General features: G+C 41.7%; 1 protein-coding gene across 3 annotated transcripts in view; it reads right to left on the bottom strand.

Moving 5' to 3' along the window:
• The window catches only part of LOC122815127 (gastrula zinc finger protein XlCGF26.1-like), a 289579-nt gene that overhangs the window by 128813 nt on the left and 133512 nt on the right, over positions 1–27254 (bottom strand). For 2 of the 3 annotated variants that reach the window (XM_044087378.1, XM_044087381.1), the window contains exon 2: positions 6886–7012. In XM_044087378.1, the coding sequence (XP_043943313.1) occupies positions 6886–7012 (127 nt within the window). The remainder of the gene's footprint in view (positions 1–6885; positions 7013–27254) is intronic. The other variant, XM_044087379.1, reaches the window with a different exon arrangement.

Here is a 27254-nt window from a genome sequence, read left to right as displayed (position 1 = left end):
CATAACTAATTGATAAATTAACAATTAGTTTAATTGAGTATCAAAATTAAAAGTGATCTTTGCAACAAATTTAAATAAATCATGACAAATACTTATATTAGTTTATATAAACTGTTATCAAAAAACTTTTCTATCTTATTCTATAATTTTATAATTTTTCTTCCTTTTATAATCAATGAAATACAAATCTTAAATAATACAATGTTTGCCCCCATCTATATAATAAATTTAATAAACAAGTTCCACTCATCTACCAGACTAAACACCATTGTACAGCACACCCTGAATCCACCTACCTTTGCACTGCATAAAATCTTACAAAACTCCAGTCACTCAAGCAGCCTTTTCCTCTTTCAAAACCTGACTAAGCAGTGTAAGCTTGCTCTTAAATTGTAAAGAAAGCAGATTAATGTTATTCACACATAAACAATATTCTGCCCTGACACACTGTTTTAATATTACATTAGCCAATAACACTACCATTGAAAAGATAACTCATAAAAAACTACTAGGCATAACCAGAGATGAAAATCTGAAATTTGATTAGCATGTACAGCAAATCATTAAAAAACACCAAAAATGGAACTTCTGCCAAACCTATACCTAAGTGATGCAACAAGGAAAAACCATTGTCCAATCCTGCCCCCTTACCACACTCTTACATGCATCAGAAATATTTGCAAACATGCAAACCATACAGCAAAAGAGGTACAGACATGCTATAACTAAGAAGCAACATTTGCCATAAACCTCTCATATAAATCTCACCAAATGTCTCACGTTAAAAAACTACAATGGTCAGAATTACTACAACATCTAATCTATACCCAACTAGTAAGATCCCATAATTTTATCTATTACCCTGACAACTGGCCCACCCTAAAAAACTTCCTCTGGCAGAGTTTGGTTTGCACAAATTTATGCTCCAGTGAAAAAACTTTTCGTCACCGCAAAGTCAAATGATGCTGCAAGAGATGCTCTCTACTCCGGCTGCATTGCCAAACAAACAAATTACCACTTCCATTAAATCAAACAATCACATTAAAAGCCTTCAAACCAAAAATTAAAACACCTGATTGACTCCTGGCTGTGCTCATGTGCCTTAGAAATGTTAGTGTGGAGTTTGTAATTAAGAGATCCAGTAATGAATAACTACTGCATTTAAAATCAGGCCTGTTTCTTTCAAGTATGGCTAGCTTGGCCTTAGGTTGGTCAAGAGGCTGGCTTGGCCCCAGGTTGGCCAAGAGGCCTAATGCAGATATTTTATATAGATTAAGAAGAGTGGTACATAAAATAAATTCCTCTAGAATGATAACACTGCCTTATGGTTTGAAGTAGGGTGTGATTAATCAGGCATCTGAACTTCTCACAATTGCTAAGCATGGAATGTGGGGCACAGCATGTAATACAGTGAAGGGTTTACTGTGGTTTATCTTGAGCTGTAACCAAGGTGAGTCTTAGTCTTTAAAAGCAGAATTGTGTGCATTGATTGAGGTGTTTATGTTGCCCTTAATAAGGAGGAAAATTCCACTTCCTTGCCTATTCCCAGGCCTTGCAATGAAGGCATAATTGTTTCCATGGATATAGTGATTAAGGTTTGGTGTGTCTTCTTTGACCCAGGTTTCAGACATATCCACAATGTCCGGACTATTAAGGTTTGGTGTGTCATCTTTGACCCAGGTTTCAGACATATCTACAATTCAGGATTATAGATGGAAAGACAGTCATGTTTCTACAGTTTGTTTGTGATGCTGACAGCATCAATAAGAGCAAAGTGTCGGGGAGAGTCAAGGTTAGGAGGGTCAGTGGGTTAGAGATTATTACCCATAAGCTGTAGGTCAGGACTGGTTTTCAGACAGCTTTGTTTTTGTAGAATATTGATCAGTGCAATAAGTCATACACCAAACCACAGACAGGCTTGAAAGGTATTGGGTTTTCCTTAAGTAGGTACATCCTGAAAGATGTGGTGTGTTAGCTGCAGTAGAGAAAGGTGGTCGACATAGGTCTGGTGGTCCATGAAGTGGTGAGAGGGTGGTCCAGTATTACAAATCTGATCTGATGAAGTTGCAGACATAAGGTTTTCAGGAGAATTTTTGGGGTAGAGTGGTACAAGTTCCACACTGTCCAAGTTGCTTAGGCACTTCTTGAACACCACAGGGACTTTGGTGAACCTAAATGGGAGTATCTTACCTGAAAGTGGCAGTCCTCTACCAAGAAACAAAATAACTTTGTGGACTCCTTAGCATCCATGATGTGCATGTATACATTCTGAAGGTAAAAAAAAAAACACCCAGTGTCAGTCAGATATAAAAGGAAGGATGGATTGTACCAAGACTTTCCACAAGGGCTCCTTTACAACATACTAGCTTAGGCCAGTCAAACAGAGGATGCGCCTGAGGTGCTTTCTCTTTTTTGTACTAACAAAGAAACCAAATTAAACGCCATGAACTTTCTGATCAGGTGGGTTCTCTTGGATGCCTCTTTGATTGGCAGGCCCTGGGTCTGTAGCTTATGTCACAGTTCTTTGACTGGCTGGCATGTTGGGGGGGAGCAAAAGTGGCCTGGAAGATGACAGGACTGGAACTGGAACGGGCTACCATATGACTACTATGTTCCTTATCAACAGATCACATGTGATGGCCTTTCAAGTCAGCAAGTGGAAGGGAAATGGACCCTTGAGTGCCTCCAGAAGGAAGCACATAGTCAAGGTCATAAAGACTCAAGAGGTGCCCTACATGGGGAGGACCAAGGGATTCCTGGTTATTTTGCTAGACATCCTCTCCTCTGGGATGGTGGCTATACTAAAAATTAATGTACCCTGTATGGTGCTTCCTAGCACCTCTAAAGTAGGTTTGTTTTGCTGGGGCTGCAGGAAAAGTAGCTGGCATGGGTTCTGCTCTAATCTAGAAAATGGGTGCTGTGGAGCCTGACACTTTACCACAACTTTGGGGAGAGTACCGTCCTCACTCTCCTGGTTACCTTTGGTGTTAGTACTGTCCTCACTCTCTTGGTTACCTTTGAAGAGTACTGCCCTCACTCTCCTGGTTACCTTTGGTGAGAGTACCATCCTCACTCTCCTGGTTACCTTTGGTGAGAGTACTGTCCTCACTCTCCTGGTTATCTTTGGTGAGAGGACTGTCCTCACTCCCTTAGTTATCTTTGGGGAGAGTACTGCCCTCACTCTCCTATTTACCTTTGGTGAGAGTACTGTCCTCACTCTGACCTAGTTACCTTTTGGGAGAGTACTGCCCTCACTCTCCTAGTTACCTTTGGTGAGAGTACTGTCCTCACTCTCCTAGTTACCTTTGGTGAGAGTATTGTCCTCACTCTGACCTAGTTACTTTTTGAGAGAGTACTGCCCTCACTCTCCTAGTTACATTTGGTGAGAGTACTGTCCTCAAACTCCTAGTTACCTATGGGGAAAGGACTGCCCTCACTCTCCTAGTTACCTTTCCTGAGAGTACTGTCCTCACTCTCCTAGTTACCTTTGGTGAGAGTATTGTCCTCACTCTCCTAGTTACGTTTTGTGTGAGTACTGCCCTCACTCTCCTAGTTACTGTTGGTGAGAGTACTGTCTTCACTCTCCTAGCTACCTTTGGGGAGAGGACTGCCCTTACTCTGGTGTATTACAACTTTCTGAGCTGATTATACTTTTCCTCAATGTGACGTCCCTCCTCTGGAACAGTAATCAAGGAGCCTCAATTCTTACCACTGGCACCTGTGGGGAATGTTCACTGTGAGGAAAATAGATACACACAGTATTTCCAGATACAGCTGTCTGCATGAAGCACAACTTCCCATAAGAGCACACATGGAACACACTCAGTCCGGGGTCCTGGATTTCTCTCTCTCTGTCTTCCTCCAGGTCCCCAACAAGACTCCCCACTGGCACAACTATAGAGTTGAGTCATCAGCTGCGTGACCAAGCCAAGTTCTCCAGCACACTCTCTGCGAAACCAGTGCTTCGTGTCCCTGCTCCAAGCAGCTAACACACACAAAACACACACACACACACACACACACACACACACACACACACACACACACACCTGGGAAAGGTTGGCACAGGTTTGCTAGCTATGCCCCCTCTTCCCAGACTACAGGGTATTTACTGCCACCAGACACTCCACAGCCAGCTACTCTATAGCTCTTGCAAGGGTATCCAATTATACTGTGTACAACTGATACTAATACAAATGGTAGTTTGACCAACAGCAAAGCTTTCAGGAATGGCCACAACTGTCACTAAGCATATAGTCTCAGAGATTAAAATATTCTTTAAAAGACCATTCACAATGAAAAGTTTAAATATATTTAATAATAAATAATATAAGAACATGAAAATACTAAATACCTATTTACAGTAAACACCAGAGTTTCAATCACAGGAAATATTAAAATAAGACAATAGATTCATACAGATATAGAAGAAAAACAGCACTTAACTAATGTCACTATATTTTCCTGACTGATCTAAAGAATTGCTATTCCCTGGTCACTTACTAGAGCAAAGCAAGATGAAGTAGGTGAGTGTTCCTTCCTTGTCAGGTTCCAAAAACAGAGTGCAAAGAGACTTCAGTCTCACCTAATATTAAAGCATCATTTCAGTGCTCTACAGAATGACATTACACACATTTGGTAATCTGACGTCTGGTTCCCATACTACACCCTTACTAGAAACCGTCAGGATTTAGCAGATATGTGTCAATAATAAACAAATATAGAGCTTTGCTGAAATCTGTTGTAGCTAAGATCTGTTGCAGCTTCTGGAAGTCATAAAACAATTTCAAACATCCACCCTTCCAGAGTAGCAATTAGTTCACCCCAAAGACGATACAGAAAGCTTTCTGGTATAGACCTTTTGTCTCTGGTTGCAATCAGAACTGCAAGATACAATATTTATGACCTAGGCCAGGTAATTTAATTTCAGGTTATTTACAAAGTTAGTTGCACTGAGATTAACCTCTTCTCTTCCGGCATCCTCTGTTAAAACATATACATTTAATCAGTTACAGCCAGGACCCACTGTTGGCACATTTGTTTAACACAAGCAACTTTACAAATACATTTTCAACACAAGCATCTCTACAAATCAGTTTGATATACAAATGACATACAATTATTTACAAAATTCAAGCTTGCTGTGCTGGCATACATTACATATGCACTGCCCTACTTCTCCTGCAATAGCTGGCAATACCTCACAACATCACACTCAACATAACAGATTTCTTAAAATTGTAAGTTTTCACCCCACAGTTTTTCACAGGTTTGACTGTTGGATGAGGTGCCAAGGACCTGGGTCCAGGACTTCATTTGGGTATTGGGACTGCCAATGTAGGAGTCCCCAGCTGTTACTGCAAATGTAAGCATGTGCTACATATGCAGGAGTATTTGGGACTGAATGTACTATATCACCAGACCCTTCAGGAGGAAGAAAAATTAAAATGGAGGTAACTCTGACTTTCCAACACTAGCCTGGGCAATGATCACTCTCCACTCAACCACCACCTCTAAACATCAGTCTTTGTCAAATTCCAAACCCTGACACAAATCCATATCTAAAAACATAATAATACACCTGAAAGTTGTAAATCTCTGCTTCCACATATAAAATGAGGAGACCTGTTCAGTTACACAGACTACCTTCAATGATGGCAGAGGCAGTGGATTAGGAGACATACTATATGTCAATGATAAGGGAAAGTAAGCACGGAGACTTCTACCGATGACCATACAAGTTCCTTATGGAAAGATCATACAGCACAATAAACTGAAAATTAAATGTGCACCACAGGAAATGTGTCATGTCTGACACCACTCTACCTAGCAACAACCTGTGCAGGTACTTTCTTAGCACCACATCCTTGACTAGCATTTGGGACATCTTTCTTACACAAGGACACAATGTGCTATTAGTTCTAAATCATCACCTCACCTCCCTGTGTTATTTCTAGTCCTCCATCTTACTTAATGATACCACATGACTACAGTTCAGATCCAGTATGTAAATTAGCTACTACAATACATGCATCATAATTCTATACCATCACCTTCCTGTGTAGCTCTGGAACCTTCCACTTTAACTGCTCACACCATGTAATCACACTTGTGTACTTTCACCTTCCTGTGTAGCTCTGGGATGACCATACATACCCAGAGACACCATGTAATCACAGTTCAGCACCATCCCTTCTATGTGTAACCCTGGAATGGCTTTATCTACTGATAATGTGTGCATAGTCTGTACTATCTCACTCCTGATGTAGCGCTAGGTCCACCCTTCCTATCTACTGCGACATACTCACAGCTTTACATTATACATTTCTGGGACCATATTCCTAAACCGACATTATCTGCTCAGACTTCTGCACCATCATCTCCCTGTGTATATCACCATCCTTACCTAATGAGACCATCTGATCAGAGTTCTGCACCATCACCTCCTTGTGCATATCACCATCCTTACCTAATGACACCATGTGATCATAGTTCTGCACCATCACCTCCTTGTGAATATTACCATCCTTACCTAATGACAACATGTGATCATAGTTCTGTACCATCACCTCCCTGTGCATATCACCATCCTTACCTAATGACACCATGTGATCATAGTTCTGTACCATCACCTCCTTGTGCATATCACCATCCTTACCTAATGACACCATGTGATCATAGTTCTGTACCATCACCTCCTTGTGCATATCACCATCCTTACATAATGACACCATGTGATCGTAGTTCTGAATCATGACCTCCCTGTGAATATTACCATCCTTACCTAGTGACACCATGTGATCATAGTTCTGAACCATCACATCTTGATGCAGCTCTTTCTACTCTCACCTTTACAATATCCAGTTCTCGGACAATTGTCCTTACCTACTGAAACCATGTATTCAAAATTCTGTACCATCACCTCCCGGTGTAGCTCCTTTTCTTCTTTGCTCAACATCTTCCATTCTTCTATTGAAAAATCAACAGCAACATCATCAAATGTTTCTGGTACCTGAAATAAGATCATAGTCTTTTAATTTCTACTTCAGTCAAAGGAGAAATAGATTCTTAAAAGAAAAATAATAAACAGTGGTTTTCTGTACAAATTAAACACATCAGTGTTATTTATACACTTTTACTAAGAATCAGTTTGTTCTCTACTATATTTTAGTATACTGAAGTGGAGATCTGCTCGGTTATTGCTACTGATAATCCTATATCCTTTTGTAGACCCCCCCCACCCCAACCACTGTACAGCAAATGAACATGGATTCATCATTGTCAAATGTAGAACTGCTCTTCTTTACCCTGTAATATGGAACTAAAGTAAAGTTTTTACATTGATAAGAATGTCCAGCTCAAAATACACACACACACGCACACACACACACGCACACACACGCACACACACGCACGCACACACACGCACACACACACACACACACACACACACACACACACACACACACACACACACACACACACACACACACACACACACACACACACACACACACACACACACACACACACACACACACACACACACACACACACGCGCACACACACACACACACACATACACACACACACACACACACACACACACACACACACACACACACACACACACACACACACACTGCACTGTGTGACAACTAAACTTTTCTTAGTTGATGCCAAGGGTAGATCTATCCACTTTATATGCAGGTGTACACACATGTGGTACTGTAGGTCAATGAAAGGGACAAATCTGTTCTCTACAGTCAGAGGTATGGAAGCTGTGAAAATCAAAGTCATTACCATTGATCCATCAAACCCTAGCGTACAGAAGTCGAATACAGGAAAATCATTGCAGACATTATGTCCTTTATCACACACACATGGAGTATTCATCTGTGCAGATTTATTTTATTGTAGATCATAGAATTATTACACCCACTGCCTACTAAACATAAGGAGTTTAACATTTATTAACCAAGGAATTTACCATTATTATTACACCCACTGCCTACTAAATATAAGGATTTTAACATTTATTAATCAAGGAATGTGCCATTTCTTCATCATAGAAGTTTAATTTCATCAAATCCCAAGTTCAAGGCACAATGAATAAAATACAATAAAGGAATAAAAACACACAGATGTAATACTGTTTAGTGCAAGAGTAACAAAATAAATATTTTATGCAACAGTTAAAAATACAATTTAAGGTAACTAAACAATGCTGGAGTACTTCATAATAGTATAGAAATGCTAGCGGGTCTGCTAAAGCACTACCAATTTACAAACAGATGGACAGCGGATCTGCTAAGGCATTACCAGTTTACATAAAGGTGGACAGTGGGTCTGGTAAATCACTACCAGTTTCCAAACAGATGGACAGTGCATCTGCTAAGACATTACCAATTTACAAACAGATGGACAGAGGGTCTGCTAAACTACTACCAGTTTACAAGTAGATGGACAGCGCGTCTGCTAAGGCATTACCAGTTTACAAACAGATGGGTAGTGGGTCTGGTAAACCACTACCAGTTTACAAACAGATGGACAGCATGTCTGCTAAGGCACTACCAGTTTACAAACAGATGGACAGTGGGTCTGCTAAAGCACTAACAGTTTACAAATAGATGGACAGTGGGTCTGGTAAACACTACCAGTTTACAAACAAATAGATAGTGGGTCTGTTAAAGCACTGCCAGTTTACAAACAGATGGACAGCGGTTCTGCTAAAGCACTACCAGTTTACAAACAGATGGACAGCGGGTCTGCTAAAGCACTACCAGTTTACAAACAGATGGACAGTGGGTCTGCTAAGGCACTACCAGTTTACAAACAGATGGACAGCGGGTCTGCTAAAGCACTACCAGTTTACAAAGAGATGGACAGTGGGTCTGCTAAGGCATTACCAGTTTACAAACAGATGGACAACGGGTCTGCTAAAGCACTACCAGTTTACATAAAAGTGAAGAGCAGGTCTGGAAAATCACTACCAACATACAAACAGATGGACAGTGCATCTGCTAAGGCATTACCAATTTACAAACAAATGGACAGCAGGTCTGCTAAGGCACTACCAGTTTAAAAACAGATGGACAGGAGGTCTGCTAAGGCATTACCAGTTTACAAACAGATAGACAGCGGGTCTGTAAGGCATTACCAATTTACAAACAGATGGACGGCGGATCTGCTAAGGCACTACCAGTTTACAAACAGATGGACAGGAGGTCTGCTAAGGCATTATGATTTTACAAACAGATAGGCAGCGGATCTGCTAAGGCATTACCAGTTTACAAACAGATGGACAGCAGGTCTGCTAAGGCACTACCAGTTTAAAAACAGCAATAATGTTTCTGGCTTTGGCAGTGAGGAAACAGGAAAACATCTTACTAGGTTAACTGCCCTTGTGAGCCATTTTAAGCCTAGCCAATTATCCCTTGTGAGACTCAAACCCTGTACCTTGTGGTTGTAAGGCAAACACCTTAACCATTAGTAGACTCAGAATAATACTTTATACAATAATGCAGGCGAAAGTGACTGGCTGATCTAACCGGTTATCATGTTATCAATTTCTTTAAAATAGGTAGAAATCAAGCTGGGTACTGGAAGGGAGTGGAATGTCTTATCAGACAGGGCTGTTATGAGTCTTTATTGACTACCAACATCATATATCTGGTTCTGTTAGAACTGAATATCATGCCTTTGATATGCAGCCAGTGAGATACAATGTTTTTTAAATATCTTTATTGAATTATGACTTATGACATAGGCAAATTTACATTTATATAAAAATAATCAAACTATATTAACAGACATTATACTTCACATAGGATCATAGAAATTTACTAGGCTAATGCCCCTAGGGCTGTTACAAGACTAGCCAAGTTCTACCCTTATTTCCACAATCAGCAGCTATTCCCCTGTTCAAGAGGGACACAGGTAGAACCCATGGGGTGAATTTACTGTTGCCTATCCAATCGTCCAGATTGCATTTGAAGAGGGCCAATGAGGTGCTCTGTTTGACATGAGTGATTCTGGCCCAGAAATTGTAGTTATTGGCCATTTGGGCAGTTTTTCCATCTCTCTCAACTTTCTGATTTAAAAGCCCACATTTGCACTTGTTTCCCCCCTTTCCTGTAACTAGTTTAGTCCAGATATAGATTCTTAGTTTTAGCATTTGAATTTGCTTATTCGTGATCAGCTTAACTTAATTGGCGCCAAAACAAACTGTTGTTCAGTTCAAACATTTAAAGCCATATTTATAATAAAACAAAATGAATAGTAAATAAAGAATCATAAATCCCCCCTTAGAAAATGAAAACTCGTTCACCCTCTCCTAAAACTCTACTTAGGGTGTTGATGCTTAACATAGCTAACATATATATAAAAAATATATAAAATGTATAAAATGAAATGAAACAATTCAACGCTTCCTGCCTTTGTTGTGACGGTTCTTTATTTGCTATTCTTATTTTTATTTACTATTCATTTTGTTTTATTGTAAATACGGCTTTAAATGTTTGAACTGAACAACAGTTTGTTTTGGCTCCAATTAAGTTCTTTAAGGCGTCTTTGTTACAAACACAGTGTTCTGAAGAAGCCTACATTGATGGGTGAAAGTGCTTAACAGTTTGGCATTGCTTTTATGTTTTTTTATTTTTTTACGTTGTATAATAAATCTTTTTACATTTGTGGAATTGGCTGCTGGTTTTCGCAAGTTGTACACCATTCCCGCGGTGACTGGACACTTATTGGTGGCTCCGTGGCATCAAGGGTTAAAAGGCAGATCATGTCTCCTAAACCTGATAGACTTCTCTGAAGCAGTCACCAAAGCCGTAAACAAGGGAAAGGTGGTTCACACAGCCTATCTAGATCTTGCCAAGGCTTTCAACACCATCCCCCACTCTGGAGTTATAGATAAACTCACTAAACTAGGTATAAATCCCCATGTCACAAGATAGGTTGCCAACTGGCTTACTGTCAGAACCCACACTGTGATAGTAGCAGACTCCAAATCCGACTTCAGACCATTGACAAGTGGAGTACCACAGGGTTCAGTCCTGGGTCCTCTCCTGTTTGGTATCTACTTCTCTAAAGTACAGGCTAACACAGAAGGTCTTTGGCTAACATAATTCGCAGATGACTGCAAACTAGGAGTCATAATCGAAACCCCTAATGATGTGGACATCCTACAAAAGGGCCTCACTGAGACAGATGCCTGGTGTCAAAGCCATGGCCTCAAGCTCAGTGCCAAAAAGTGCATTGCCATCCCCTTTGGTAAAAACTCTGTACCCATGAACTACAACATTGGTGGTAGTATACTTAACACCGAAAGTGTAATAAGAGACCTTAGGACACAGGTGGACAGTAGTCTCTCCTTTGATAATCACATCGCCACAGTAGTCAGGAAGTCCTTCTATGTGGCACACCTCATCACAAAAGGTTTCTCATCCAGAAAAAAAAGGTCATTGTTCCCCTCTACTCATCACTCATTAGACCCATTATAGAGTAAATGCCCCTTTTGGTATGTACCTCACAAGACATCTACAACAACTGGAAAGGCCGCAGAAATACCTCACAAAGAGGATTACTGGCATCAAACAGATGGCCTATGCAGACCGTCTCAAAAAACTCCAGCTTTACTCCGTCGCATATCGCCTACTCAGAGGTGATCTCTGCCTAACATACAAAGCTATGTCAAACCCAGAGCTGTTGGACATGCTCCACTTAAAGAAATCCCAATCCCTCCAAGCTACACGCTATAGGAACCTAAACCTTGTCACCCCAATAAACAGAACATGGCGGAGGGATAGATTCCTGTCCCAGAGACTTCCCATACTCTGGAATAAATTACCTAGCTATATCAAACAAAGCTCCTCATTAGCACTCTTCAAGAAAAAAACTTGATGATTGGATGGGAAATAGGAAATTCACCCTGGGGATCACCTCTGTGGCTCTGCTCGACAGTGGCACAGGAAAATAATTTTCTTGGGTGGCAAAAGCCAGGGTACCTTTTTGGCTGGGCTTGTTAAGGCCCTAGGGTCGATAGCCTAGTACCTACCTATGAACCTATGAAGTGGGAGTCTGTTTCAAAGCTGTGGTAATCTCTGGGAGACAAATCTGTCCCTACAGTAGGTTCTACTAATGGCACATACCAGGTCAAGGCCATTAGAGTGAGTAACCCATCTACCATTTGACTTATGGATATGCAGCATTTCCAATAAAGCAAAGTCAGAGATTGCCTTATATGAAAAGCAGAGATCTCCTCTGAGTAGTCTGTATGAAAGAGAATAAAGTGACAGTGATTTCAGATGATCCACATAGGACAGATACTGAAGACCTTGAATTTTCCTTGTGAGGAACTTTTGTGGTCTCTCCAGTTGCTGCAGATGGCTGAAAAGGTACATACCAAAAGAGGCATTGTGCTCAGCTATTGGCCTGATGAAGGAAGAACACAGGGTGGTTATAACTTCCTTTGTTCTGGAGGCAATGTCCTTACTTATGAGATGAGCAATATAGAATCCCTTTCTTACCACTGTGGAGACATGGTGGTCAAAGGTAAGGTTGTTGTCCACCTGTGTGCCTAGGTCTCTCACCACTGAGTGCATACGTAGGATGTTGCTATTGATGTGGTAGTTAGCAGGAACATTGCTCTTACCAAAAGGGATGATAACACATTTTTCTGCATCGAGTTTAAGGTCATGACTTTGGCATCAATCATTTGTTTGTGTAAGACCCTCTTGTAGGACGTTGACATAATTTGGAGATTCTATGACCGCTCCCAATTTGTAGTCATCAGCAAACTTCGTCAGCCACAGACCTTTACTTTTTGCTTGTACTTTGGAGAAATAGATTCCAAACTGTAACGGTCCCAGGACTGATCCCTGGTTACAGGTCTGCTGTTGGAGGTGGATTCCCCTATTTTGACTGTATGGGTAGTATCAGTAAGCCAGTTAATGACCCATCTAATGATATATGGATTGATACTAAGATGGGTGAGTTTGTCTATGATGCCTGAGTGGGGGATAGTGTCAAAAGCTTTGGCTAAGTCTAGGTAGGCTGCATGCACAGATTGCCCCTCATGCAGAGACTTGCTGACTGTCTTGAAGAAGTCCACCAGGTTTAACAGGCATGATCTCCCTTTAAAAAATCCAAAATGAGTAGGGTCAAGTGTTTGAAGATTACCTATATCTTTGTTGATAAGGCCCATAATGATTCGTTCCATGACCTTGCAGATAAAGCTAGTCAGGCTAATATGTCTACAGTTCCCAGGGTCAGTGGAAGCACCACCTTTGTGCAAGGGAATAACTGTGGCCATTTTCCATTCAGTTGGGATGAAGCCAGTGCTTAGACTATGACCTAATAGAGTACCTAATTGTTGCTAATTCTTGTGGGAGCTGATGTAGGATGCAACCTGGGATGTTATCAGATCGCATACATGCTGTGTTTTTGGCCTTGTAGCGTGTTTACGACCTGCTTTTTAGAGATACAAGGTAGGGGAGAGGTGGTAAGGATGTCATGGGGAATCTGTGGTGGGATCAGGAAAGTGAAGTATTCACAGAACCTGTCAGCCAACAGGTTAACTATGCCCACAGGCTCAGTATATGTGGTATCATTAACTTCCAGTTCAGCACAAATCTGGGCCTTTCCTTTTAGGTTCCACATGTAACTAAAGAATGCTTCCACATCTATAGTCCTCAACTAAGGACTGCTTTATACGTTGTCCTTAGTTGAGGAAGCTAATTTGGATTCATAGTTTGCTTTGCAGGACTTCACAAGAAGTCTTATTTGCTTGTTTAAGTTGAGGAGGGAGTGTTTCCAGTTTAGGGTCCACTCCCTCTTACTCATAGACAGCAATTTCTTCCTCTTAATGTAAAGCCTGTTAATGGCAGTTGTCCACCCGGCAGGTTTGCTCTTCCTTGAGGAGATTGTTTTGGTCCTATCAGGTACGGCTGAGTCAATGTAGTTATACAGGTGTTTGTATAAAGCATTGGTGTAGAACTCAGCATAGTTGCCAGTTCCATCTGAGGGGGAGGTGGAGTGAAGCTTTTATACCATCCTGTAAGGGGTTATAATCTGCTTTGGAGAAGTTTTTTAGTTTCTTGCTGCTGGGGGGAGTCAGGTGTGATAGTTACTTTGAATGAGACTGACTTGTGGTCAGATCTCATCAGGGAAGACCTCACAGTAGAGGTGCTACAGTGGCCCCCCATATTGGAAAGCACCAGATCCAGGATGTTGTCACTCATTGTGGGGGTGTCAACCAGCTGATCCAGGGCATTGGAGTTAATGAAGTCAAGGAATCTTTGGGCAAGTAAGTTTGAGCACGAGTAATTTACCCAGTCAATGGGGGGTAGTTAAAGTCACCCAAAATCATGGTGTTTGGCTACATCTTGAAAGACTCAAGTAGATTCAAATAGGCAGAGTGGGCGTCCTGATTCATGGAGGGGGTCCTATGGCTGGCAATGACTTGAATAAGTATCCTGGCAACAGTTAATTGCACCTGAAGTATCTCCAGGGAATCATGCTATTTAACCTGTCTGGAGGTGTATTTATCTTTAATGAATATTGATACACCACCTCCTTTAGTTATTGCTAAAATCATATAACCTAATCAACATTACATAAGTTATTCAATTTCTACCCCCTTTTTTAAACAAGAAACATATTTATTAAACCATCATTATGACAGAGGTAATCATACATTTATACTGGGGATGCACAAGCCAGTGCATTTCTTTGTGCCAGTCCCAAGCCCGGATAAATGGGGAGGGTTGCGTCAGGAAGGACATCCGGCGTAAACCTTCACCAAAACATTTCATGCAGATACCAAGAAAAATTTTTATACCGGATCGGTCGAGGCCCGGGTTAACAACGATCACCACCAGTACTATTAGCCTACAGGGTGCTGGCAGAAATTGGGCTACTGTTGGCCGAAGGAGGAGAAGAGGCGGAAGACATGGCCAAAGGCAGGAAGAGAGGAGAAAGGCTAGGACTGTGGTAGTGAGGGTCGGAACTTTGAATGTTGGCAGTATGACTGGTATAGGGAGAGAGCTACCCAATATGATGGACAGAAGGAAGGTTGGTATATTGTGTGTGCAAGAGACCAGATGGAAGGGGAGTAAGGCTAGGTGTATCGGAGGTGGGTTCAAATTGTTTTAACATAGTGTGGATGGGAGGAGAAATGGCGTAGGAGTTATTCTGAAGGAACAGTATGTTGAGAGTGTTTTGGAGGTGAAAAGAGTGTCGGATAGAGTGATGTTTATGAAGCTGGAAATTGATGGTGTAATGATGAATGTTGTTAGTGCATATGCTCCACAAGTTGGGTGTGCAATGGATGAGAAAGAAAAATTTTGGAGTGAATTGGATGAAGTGGTGATGACTGTACCCAAGGGTGAGAGTGGTGACTGGAGCAGATTTCAATGGGCATGTTGGTGTAGGGAACAGAGGGGATGAGGAAGTGATAGGTAGGTATGGTGTTAAACAAAGGAATGCAGAAGATCAGATGGTAGTGGATTTTGCGAAAAGGATGGACATGGCTGTGGTGAATACGTATTTTAACAAGAGGGAGGAGCAGAGGGTGACATACAAGAGTGGAGAAAGATGCACACAGGTGGATTATATCTTATGTAGAAGGGCCAGTTTGAAGGAGATTGGAGACTGTAAAGTGGTGACTGGGGAAACTGTAGTTAGGCAGCATAGGATAGTGATTTGTAGGATGACATTGGTTATCAAGAAGAGGAGGAGGAGTGTGAAGGCAGCACCAAGGATCAAGTGGTGGAAATTGAAAAAGGGTAATTGTGAGGTGGAGTTCAGGGATGAGTTAAGGTAGGCAGTGGGTGGCAGTGAAGAGTTACCAAATAGCTGGGTAACTACAGCAGAGCTAGTAAGGGAGACGGCTAGAAAGGTAGTTGGTATCACATCTGGACAGAGGAAGGACGACAAGGAGACATGGTGATGGAATGAGGAAGTACAGGAGAGTACACAGGCAAAGAGGTTGGCAAAGAAGGAGTGGGATTGTCAGATAGATGAAGAAAGTAGACAGGAGTATAAGGAGATGAGGTGCATGGCAAAGAGAGAGGTGGCGAAGGCTAAGGATAAGGCATATGAAGAGTTGTATGAAAGGTTGGACACTAAGGAGGGAGAAAAGGACTTGTACCAATTGGCTAGACAGAGGGACCGAGCTAGTAGAGATGTGCAGCAGGTAAGGGTGATAAAGGATAATGAGGGAAACATACTCACAAGCGAGGAGAGTGTGTTGAGCAGATGGAAAGAGTACTTTGAGGGGTTGATGAATGAAGAGAATGAGAGGGAGAGAAGGTTGGATGATGTAGGGATAGTGAATCATGAAGTACAATGGATTAGCAAGGAGGAAGTAAGGATAGCTATGAAGAGGATGAAGAATGGAAAGGCTGTTGGCCCAGATGACATACCTGTGGAAGCATGGAGGTGTTTAGGTGAAATGGCAGTGGAGTTTTTAACCAGATTGTTTAATGAAATCTTGGAAAGTGAGAGGATGCCTGAGGAATGGAGAAAAAGTGTTTTGGTACCGATTTTTAAGAATAAGGGTGATGTGCAGAGCTGTAGTAACTACAGAGGGATTAAATTGATCAGTCACAGCATGAAGTTATGGGAAAGAGTAGCAGTATGGTTTCATGCCAGGAAAGAGCACTACAGATCCGATCTTTGCTCTGAGAGTGTTGATGAAGTACAGAGAATGTCGGAAGGAGTTGCATTGTGTTTTTGTAGACTTAGAAAAAGCATATGACAGGGTGCCTAGAGAGGAGTTGTGGCATTGTATGAGGAAGTCAGGAGTGTCAGAAAAGTATGTAAGAGTGGTACAGGATATGTACGAGGGTAGTGTGACAGCGGTGAGGTCTGCGGTGGGAGTGACGGATGCGTTTAAGGTGGAGGTGGGGTTACATCAAGGATCAGCTCTGAGCCCTTTCTTATTTGCAATGGTGATGGACAGGTTGACAGACAAGATCAGACAGGAGTCCCTGTGGACTATGATGTTTGCAGATGACATTGTGATCTGTAGTGAGAGTAGGGAACAGGTGGAGGAGACCCTGCAGAGATGGAGATATGCTCTAGAGAGAAGAGGAATGAAGGTCAGCAGGACTAAGACAGAATATATGTGTGTGAATGAGAGGGAGGATAGAGGAATGGTGAGGATACAAGGAGTAGAGGTGGCGAAGGTGGATGAGTTTAAATACTTGGGGTCAATAGTTCAGAGTAACTGTGAGTGTGGAAGAGAGGTGAAGAAGAGAGTACAGGCAGGATGGAGTGGGTGGAGAAGAGTGTCAGGAGTGATTTGTGACAGACAAGTACCTGTAAGAGTGAAAGGGAAGGTCTACAAGAGGATAGTGAGACTAGCTATGTTATATGGGTTGGAGACAGTGGCAGAAAAAAAGGCAGGAGTTTGAGTTGGATGTGGCAGAATTAAAGATGTTAAGATTTGCACTGGGTGTGACGAGGGTGGACAGGATTAGGAATAAGTATATTAGAGGGTCAGCCCAGGTTGGAAGGTTTGGAGACAAAGCCAGAGAGGCACGATTACATTGTTTTGGACATGTGCTGAGGAGGGATGCTGAGTATATTGGGAAAAAAATGCTAAGGATGAAGCTACCAGGTAAGAGGAAAAGAGGAAGGCCTAAGATAAGGTTTATGGATGTGGTGAGAGAGGACTTGCAGGTGGTTGGTGTAAGAGCAAGATGCAGAGGACAGGAAGAAATGGAAGCAGGTATTCTGCTGTGGCGACCCCTAATGGGAACAGCCGAAAGATGATGATGATGATGATATAAATGAAAACAAACCATGCCAACACAATCCTAGTTGCAAGCATTTTACATCACAGACCATACTGATACACTCCCAGTTGCAAATATTATACATCACTTATAATCTACCCAATCATTTTTCAGTCATGTAAGTCCTGCCATTTTTAAACCTCATTCCTCCCTGTATGTACTGTTCCCACAATTCCCATTTTTCCTATGTAGTTTGCTCCTACCCTTTTCTAAAGTTGCCATTTCCAGTTGTTTTACCTCTGTTAATATATTCACTACTTCTAATATAGTAGGTTTAGATTTTGATTTCCAAGTGAGATAGAATATTGATGCTGGATTGAAGTTACTGTTTTGATAGTGGTTTAGGAGACTGAAAAAGGTGTATAACCATTTCAACAACACATAGAATTATTATAAAACTGGGAATGTAAAATAGGAATGGATTCATAGAGAGGGAAGACTCAACGGGACAAAGTGAAGCCTTCAGTGTCTCCTTTAGTTGGGGAGGGCAACAGAGAAGAAGGTGGGTCCTAATTTAAGAGAGAATAGTTTGCATTAAAGAGAGCTGGTATACCAGTTTATGGCCTTTCAAGTGAAACCTACTTTCAGTAGGGATAATTTTAGGAGCTCATGGTTAACAAGGTTGAATGCATTCGTTATATCTGTTAATTTTAGGAGCTCATGGTTAACAAGGCTGAATGCATTCGTTATATCTGTTAATTTTAGGAGCTCATGGTTAACAAGGCTGAATGCATTCGTTATATCTGTTAATTTTAGGAGCTCATGGTTAACAAGGTTGAATGCGTTCGTTATATCTGTTAATTTTAGGAGCTCATGGTTAACAAGGCTGAATGCGTTCGTTATATCTGTTAATTTTAGGAGCTCATGGTTAACAAGGCTGAATGCGTTCGTTATATCTGTTAATTTTAGGAGCTCATGGTTAACAAGGCTGAATGCATTCGTTATATCTGTTAATTTTAGGAGCTCATGGTTAACAAGGTTGAATGCATTCGTTATATCTGTTAATTTTAGGAGCTCATGGTTAACAAGGTTGAATGCATTCGTTATATCTGTTATACTAGTAAAATTGCCCTTGAATGATTGCCCTGGTCTAGATTAAGATATCAGTTAAGGAGTTCCTACAGATGTTAAAATACTCCTGCCTGAAGTGCTACTGCTGGGATAAGGGGAAGAGAAAATACATGTTGAAAGACCGGAGTCCTGCCTAAACGACCAAGAGTATTTTTAACTGTCACTAAATATTGCTTTGAATACTACAAAGGACTTTAAAGTATATAACTTTTCTGATTTGTCAATAAATGTTACAACTTGTGATCTTTTTGCTAAAGGTTTCACATTTGTTCCTAGTCACCCTGCAAGCTTGGTGCACAATTTGATATACCTCAAAAAATATGTGAGAAAATTAACCCCGGGATTCAGCAAACGTCTGTGCAGGAATAGCTTATTCCTGCATGGAAGGGACCATTCCCATACAGCATGGCAACTCGCCATGCATATTCATGATGGCGCGCTGCCATGCTGTAATACAGACACAGTTCTGTGTATGAGTGCTGGGGGTGTGTCTGAGAGCAGTGCTCTCACAATACACACGCCCCCTGCACACCAGAATTGCTGTACAACAACTTAAAAAGAGAGAGAGATTGCTTGTCACACCTCTCAACCCATTAGAGTAAGAAATCTGGAAAAAGGGGGACAACTTATAAATATTGCTAGTACAAACTTAGAAAGTTGATAGAATAACAGGTTTTGCATTAGCATGAATCATCCGAAGGGTATGAAGTCTAAAATGCACACCTCGCAACCCATTAGAGTAAGAAATCTGGACAAAGCCAAAAATTAAATAAAAAAAATAAAGGTTTTAATGTATTTTATTTTTATTAGTCCGGAATAAAGTTTAAGTGCAGCTGCATGGGTTTGCCTGTTGTGCAGCTATGCATTGCAGCGTTTAAACTTCGAAAGAAGTTAAGTAGAACTATACACAGAAAAAAAGTAAAATTGGGATAGCGTAGTTTATAGAGCATTTGCCTAGCATGCAGTTAGGCATAGTTCGAGCCCCATAGCAGGGCATACATTTTCATATGTGAAACACATCCAAAATGTATTTTTAATAAATAGGTAGTGAATATATTATGTATATGTTAACCAGGGTAGTGTAGCAGCTCCAAATGTGAGGTGTCACTGAAATTAAAAGTTTAAACAATATTTAGCATATCCAAGTGGATTTGCGCACTGGTAAGCAGGGCTTAGCATCTACCCTATTAAGTAATGGGTAGCCTTGCTAAGTGTATATGCCCGGTGCTTAGCTTAGCTCAGCAGTTTCAAAACTGTCCAATCACGGTACAGGGCAGGAAAATAGCCCTATATAAACCTCATAGGTGGGAATACAGCTCATAACTGGTTGTAGCTCCCTACTGTAGGCAGAATGGTAGGCGTTGGTGAAGGCATGCACTTTAGAGCGCAGCGCTGGAGCATACAGGAGTCCAAGGTCATGGTAGGACTCCTCATAAAAAAACATGAAGTGAGACTGCTGTAGGACCAGTACCAGGGCTCCCAATGCAAAGTGGAAGCCTGAGACAGTTTTGCCTGTGATCTCATCAGTGCCACTGGTATCCCTCGGACTAGTGAGCAGGTCCAGCACCATTATGCCAACTTGAAGTGGAGGAAAAGGGAGCTCTTGGATGAGTGGGTCCAAGAAGCAAGACAGAGGGGGTGATTTCGCAGCTGTGTGTAAGTATTCATAGCAATAACTGTTTACCAAAGTCCAGCTGGTGTATGTGATGGATAGGTATGCATAAATATTTATCTGTCTTCATTACAGCTCCAGCTGAGCGGGTTGTGAACCAGGAAGCCCATGCCAGCAGGTTGCAAAGGCTGCATCGTGAGGCTGGTGAGTAACAATCTAGCTTGTACTATTCATACCAAATAAATATAAAGGAGTAGAATGTCACTTGTCAGTATTAAAAATGGGTATGGTTTAAACCAAATAAAGCAGACAATATTACAGTAATAGTCTCGTATAGGTCATATATTAATAAAATGTAATTGCCTGTGAATAAAAATCTAAACCCTGGACTGGTTGTGCTTACTCTAGTATGGTATGATTTGAAATGTGTACAGGTTATGCATAGCAACTATAGCTGTGAAAGCATTAAACAATCAAGTCTCATCTGACAGTTAGTGGCTCTATAAGATGAGATTAACTGATATTACAAATGTCATGCACCAGGATCTGATATCTGAATAGTAATGTTGTCTTAACCACTGTTTTCCACATTGTGCTATGTGAACAGGTATGTAATGTCGTAAATACAAAGAGAGATTGTACAACAAAGAGAGAATGAGAAAGAAATCATTCAAGAAAGAGACCGCAGTGTCTTAATAGCTCCCTGTGATGAAACACACATTTGTCATATATTTAGCAGAAACAGCCACGGTTCGAATCCCAGGAGTGGTAGTAAGCTGTATGCATAATTTCAATTAGATTTTGTGAAAATGTGTGGAAACAGTCAGGTAGTATTAACAAACATTCCCTCCACAGGTCTCCCAGGTAAGATAAGGTATAAAGTAGCTATAAGAAGGCTGTAGTTATACTGTATACAATGCCCGTGATCCTACCCCAAGGCTGCAAATGACAACAAGATAAGTACATACACCCAGTGGTCTACCCCAAGAAATATTTAAAAGTGTCATGCTGTCACAGCTACAGGTCCCTGCTAACAACAACCAGGGTGACTGATAGAAATCAAGGCAGAGTGTGTCAGTAGCACACACACACACACACACACACACACACACACAGTATGAGTGCACATATGTAACCCTGACTATGGGAATATCAGTAAAAACAGTCATGTAGTATTAACAAACATTCCCTCTACAGGTCTACCAGCTAAGATAAGGTTCAAAGTAGCTATACGCAACCTGTAATTATACTGTGTACAGACATGCCACTGCCCAACCCAAGGCCATAGTTGTAATAATACCTGTAGAGTAATGAGTAGAGCAGTGACCATTAAAGCTGTGACCACTGCAACAGTCTACATTTGTTAACTGACATCTCTCTCTCCCCCACCTTATCTTCAACAATAATCTAAACACATAAATGAATGGATATGTTTTCCACCAAACCTACTGTTGGGATATGTGTCCTGTTGTTCTAAAAACTATGAAATTTATTCCAATTAATGTTCCCTGTTCAAATGCCATCATTGGTGGCTTGTTGCTATCAATGTAACCTGCATGCTGGTGTAATGCCCACTGTGTTTCCATATATGCATGTGTTCCAAATGTGTTATATTGGATTAATGGGAATACTTATGCATGCTATTATAACTAATCCTGGAATGTGTTAAACATTACTAACCAACATATGTTCTAAAACTGCAACACCACAGCAGGTCAGGGAAAGCTGATCCTAGTGGATCTGCCTCTCCCGCCTTATAAGTTCATAGGTAGGTACTAGGCTATTGGCCCTAGGGCCTATATAAGCCTAGCCAAAGGTACCCTGGCTTTCGCCACCCAAGAAAATTATTTTCCTGTGCCACTGTCGAGCAGAGCCACAGAAGTGATCCCTGGGTGAATTTCCTATCTTCCATCCAATCATCCAATCATCAAGATTTTTCTTGAAGAGTGCCAATGAGGAGCTTTGTTTGATATAGATAGGTAGTTTGTTCTAGAGTATGGGAAGTCTCTGGGACAGGAATCTATCCCTAAAGCATGTTTTGTTTATTGTGGTGACGAGGTTTAGGTCCCTAGAGCGTGTAGCTCATAGGGAATGGGATTTCTTTAAGTGGAGCATGTCTAAAAGCTCTCGGTTTGACATAGCTTTGTGTGTTAGGCAGAGGTCGCCTCTGAGTAGGCGATATGCAATGGAGTAAAGCTGCAGTTTTTTGAGACGGTCTGCATATGGGCATCTCTTTGAGGCCGGTAATCCTCTTTGTGAGCTATTTCTGTGGCCTTTCCAGTTGTTGTAGATGTCTTGTGAGGTACATACCAAAAGGGGCATTGTACTCTATAATGGGTCTAATGAGTGATGAGTAGAGGGGAACAATGACCTCTTTTTTCCTGGATAAGAAACCTTTTGTGATGAGATGTGCCATGTAGAAGGATTTTCTGACTACTGTGGTGATGTGATTATCAAAGGAGCGACTACTGTCCCCCTGTGTCCCAAGGTCTGCTATCACACTTTCGGTGTTAAGTAGACTACCACCTATGTGGTAGTTCATGGGTACTGAGTTTTTACCAAAAGGGATGACAATGCACTTTTTGGCATTGAGCTTGAGGCCATGGCTTTGACACCAGGCATCTGTCTCAGCGAGGCCTTTTTGTAGGATGTCCACATCTTTTGGAGTTTTGATTATGGCTCCTAGTTTGCAGTCATCTGTGAACTTCATTAGCCAAAGACCTTCCCTGTGGTACTCCACTTTTCACTGGTCTGAAGTTGGATTTGGAGTCTGTTACTTTCACAGTGTGGGTTCTGTCAGTAAGCCAGTTGGCAACCCATCTTGTGACATAGGGATTTATACCAAGTTTGTGAGTTTATCTATAATTCCAGAGTGGGGGATGGTGTCGAAAGCCTTGGCAAGATCTAGATAGGCTGTGTGAACCACCTTACCCTCATCTACGGCTTTGGTGACTGCTTCAAAGAAGTCTATCAGGTTTAGGAGACATGATCTGCCTTTTACAAACCTGAACTGGGTGGGGTCCTGAGTTTGGAGATTACCAATGTCATTGTTTATAAGTTCTATGATGATACGCTCCATAGCCTTGCAGACCAGGCTTGTTAGGCTAATGGGGCAGTAGTTTCTGGGGTCTGTGGTGGCTCCCCCTTTGTAGAGTGGGATAACTGTTGCTGTGCGCCATTCAGTGGGCACATAGCCTGAGGTGAGGCTATGATTGAACATGGTACTTAGGTGGGGTGCCAGTTTGTTCTGTAGTTCATGTAGAACACAGCCTGGGATGTCATCAGGTTCCATGGATGCTGTGTTCTTGGCTTTGGATAGTATGTTTTTTACCTGTGCAGCTGTGATTACAGGAACTTTGCATTCTTCTGGTATAGAGATGAGCCCTTTAGGGGATGACAGAGGGGTAACGTTAGCACTGAACCTATCTGCCAGGATGTTGGCAATATCAGTTGGTTCTGTATATTTAGTGCCATTGTGCTGTAACTCAAAGCAGATCTGAGTGTTGCCACTGAGATTCTTGACATAGCTATAGAATGCTTTGTGGTTGTCTTTAGAGCCAGTGGTGATTTTGTTTTCATAACTAGCTTTGGAGGATTTTATGAGGGCTCTCAGCTTCTTACTGAGGCTGACCAGGGAGTTTCTCCAATCATGGGATTTTACTCTTTTTTGCAACAGTTTCTTTCTTCTGTTGTAGAGTTTGTTTATGGCAGGGAACCACCAGATTGGCTTCCTTTTTTTGGAGGATAGCATCTTGGTTCTGTTAGGGATTGCACGATCCATGCACTCGTGTAAGTGCTTATAAAGTGCATTTGTGTATGATTCAGCAGTCATACATCTATTGTCCGTCAGCACGGGTGTCGTGAAGTTTGCTGTCTTAAGAAGCGTGAAGTTGGCTTTGGAGAAATTTTTTACTGTGGTTTCCCTAATGGGGGTGGGGGAGGGATGTGGATGTCTAGGGTGATTAGCTTGTGGTCGGATCTGACCAACGAGGAATTGACCTCTGGTGTGGAGCACCGGTTGCCCATGTTGGTAATAACCAGGTCTAGGATATTGCTGCCCCTGGTGGGGGTGTGGATAAGTTGATCCATGGCATTGGAATTTATGAATTCCAGAAAACGTTGAGCACAAGAGTTGGTACATGAGTAGTTTTCCCAGTTAATGGTAGGGTAGTTGAAATCACCCATTATTAGGGTGTTAGGTTGTACCCTAATATTTTCCAGTGTATTAAGAAATGAGGAGTGGGAATCCTGGGGCATGGTGGGGGATCTGTAGCAAGCTACAATTTGGATTGCAGTCTTGCCCAGAGTTAGTTGCACTTGGATAATCTTGGATGCATTATGCTGAGCAACTAGCCTGGAGGTGTGGATATCCTTAATTAATATGGACACGCCTCCGCCTTTAGTGTTTCAGTCCAGGTTAGGTGGCCGAAAGGTGTGGTATGAATTATAGCCTGGTAATGCAGGGGTACTCTCTGGAGCCTTGAACCAGGTCTCTGTCACTGCACAGATGTCAATGTTCTCCATTTTAAGGAGTGCTTTGAGAGACTGCATGTTGAGGTTTAGACTTCTAGCATTGAGTAGAAATACCCTCAGATTCTTCTTGCCTGTACCTGTTAGGGTGGTGAATTTGTCATTTGAATCTTGCCTAAAAAAGGCACTATAGGGGTGGCTAGAGCCTTAGACAGTATCCGGAATCCCAGGGACGACAGGTGCAGGCCATCTCTGGCAAAGCATCATGGCTTGTCGATCATGTCATCCCAGGCAGACAGATCAATGAAAAAAAAAAACTCTGTACTACTGAAAATACAAAACAATTCCGCTTAGGCAAACAGCAACTCGGAGCTTTATTACTTCAGCAACTCGGTGCTTTATTACTTCTGGATCCACTTAGAATGACACCAGAAGCTTAGCCAATTATTGAAGTCAATCATTTTGTCCTTGTACTGTAGTATCATTCTGGGTGATGGCAGGATGCTACTCAGGGCTAGGGTCATACCTGCCTGAGCTACAAGATCGGACAGCTCCTCCATGTCCCTTTTCATGTAGTCCAAGGAGGTACATCTCAGGACATTCACACCAACATGGACAATGACAGAGTCATATTTGTACTTGCTGTGGAGTGACCTGAGTGCATGCGTTATGTGGCGGATCCTGGCACCCGGCAGGCAGCTGACAGTAACTTTCTCCTTGTTTAGCCTGGTGAGTGGAACATCAGTGTGCCTGACTATAGAGTCACCTATGACTAGAGTGTTGGGTACGTTGTTATGCCTTATGGGCTGTGGTTGAGTGGCACACTGAGTTTGTGGGCTATGTGCCATTTGGGTTGTGTTGGAGGGAGGAGGTTGCTTGTGTTTCTGCTTTGGAGGCCCCTGTTGCTTGGGCAGGTTTTTACTGAGAGCCTCCGTGAATGTAGGTGTGTGTTTTGTGGTTCTATGTGTGTGTTTTGGTGGTGTAGGTTTTGAGGGACTATGTGCTGAGTGTGGTGTGGTGCAAGTGTTTACCTTCTCCTCTTGACTGTCTAGTCCAGTCTTGGGTGAAGAGAGTTTTGCTTCCAGTTTGGCTATATAAGTGCATCTCTCACAGGTTGTAATGTTTGGTGGTAGGAGGAGAGGGTTGTCTGTGTACATGAGGCAATTACTGCATTGCCCCAAGATGCCCGATTCATCAGGTAGACAAGAGAAAACACCGGGAGCTGACCCTTAGACATGCCTGGATAGGTGCTTATTTGTTAAGTACTAGAAACTGTTTTCCTCTAGACAGTGAGGAAAGTTGAGTGCTGTAGTAATTTGTAGCTTATTTAGTGCTTACAATAAGTTCTGAACAAGTGCTGAAACAAAAAAGCTGGCTAGTTCTAAGAAACAAAATTAAGCTAGAAGGCTTTCCTCCAACACAGAAAGGGTTGGGGGCCTAGAAGCCTACAAATAGTCCTGGACACAGTAAATCTATATCCAGGCTAGACTATCCACAGGAAAGGCAGCAAACAAGCTTAGAATTTTTTTTTGTAGTGGAAAGAGAGAAAGGAGTAGCAGAAACTAAGCTGATTGGCCTTTTCAAATGTTCTCCCTGTACTGGGTAGAATGAGGTAATGACACTAGACTGGGAGGATGGTCCCAGATCAAATTTACACTAGGGGCGGGCAACTGCAAAGCCACCAACTATAACAACACCATACCAACAAGGAGGGAGGGTGGGAAACAAACTGCAGAAATGTTTCTCACAGCAGAAAAGCAGCAGTGAGCCTTTAAATGAAAGTTTTAAACAGCTAAAGGAGCCTCTAGAAAAAGAGTTTAACTGCAACAAGTTATCAGAAACAAACAACCCAACAGATGATTAATAAAAGTGGACAATTTCCTGTTAATACCTCACACACAGTGAAACTAGCTAGAAAAATATACAGTACACAAAGTGCTATAAATAACAAAGAAATAAAGAACAAAATAAGCAAAAACAGGATACTTAATGTTATATATTATAGTTCCAAGTTTGCTCAGTGTCCTTCCTTTGATTAGCTCAATGTGAAATGGCAGAAACACTCACAGCTTAACTTCTTAGGTAACAGAAAGTTGAAACCTGAGACAACTTTTAAGAAAAAAAGCTCAAAAGAACCAATGAGGTGCTAAGTCTAAGCTGTAGTCCAGGTGACCTCAGTCAGCCAATGACCTTGAAACCTGAGACAACTTTTAAGAAAAAAAGCTCAAAAGAACCAATGAGGTGCTAAGTCTAAGCTGTAGTCCAGGTGACCTCAGTCAGCCAATGACCTTAAA

Source organism: Protopterus annectens, chromosome 11.part0 (assembly GCF_019279795.1).
Source record: "Protopterus annectens isolate FY-2018-M chromosome 11.part0, PAN1.0, whole genome shotgun sequence".
In the NCBI taxonomy this organism is placed as follows: domain Eukaryota; kingdom Metazoa; phylum Chordata; order Ceratodontiformes; family Protopteridae; genus Protopterus; species Protopterus annectens.
This window is presented reverse-complemented; position numbering and strand designations above follow the sequence as displayed.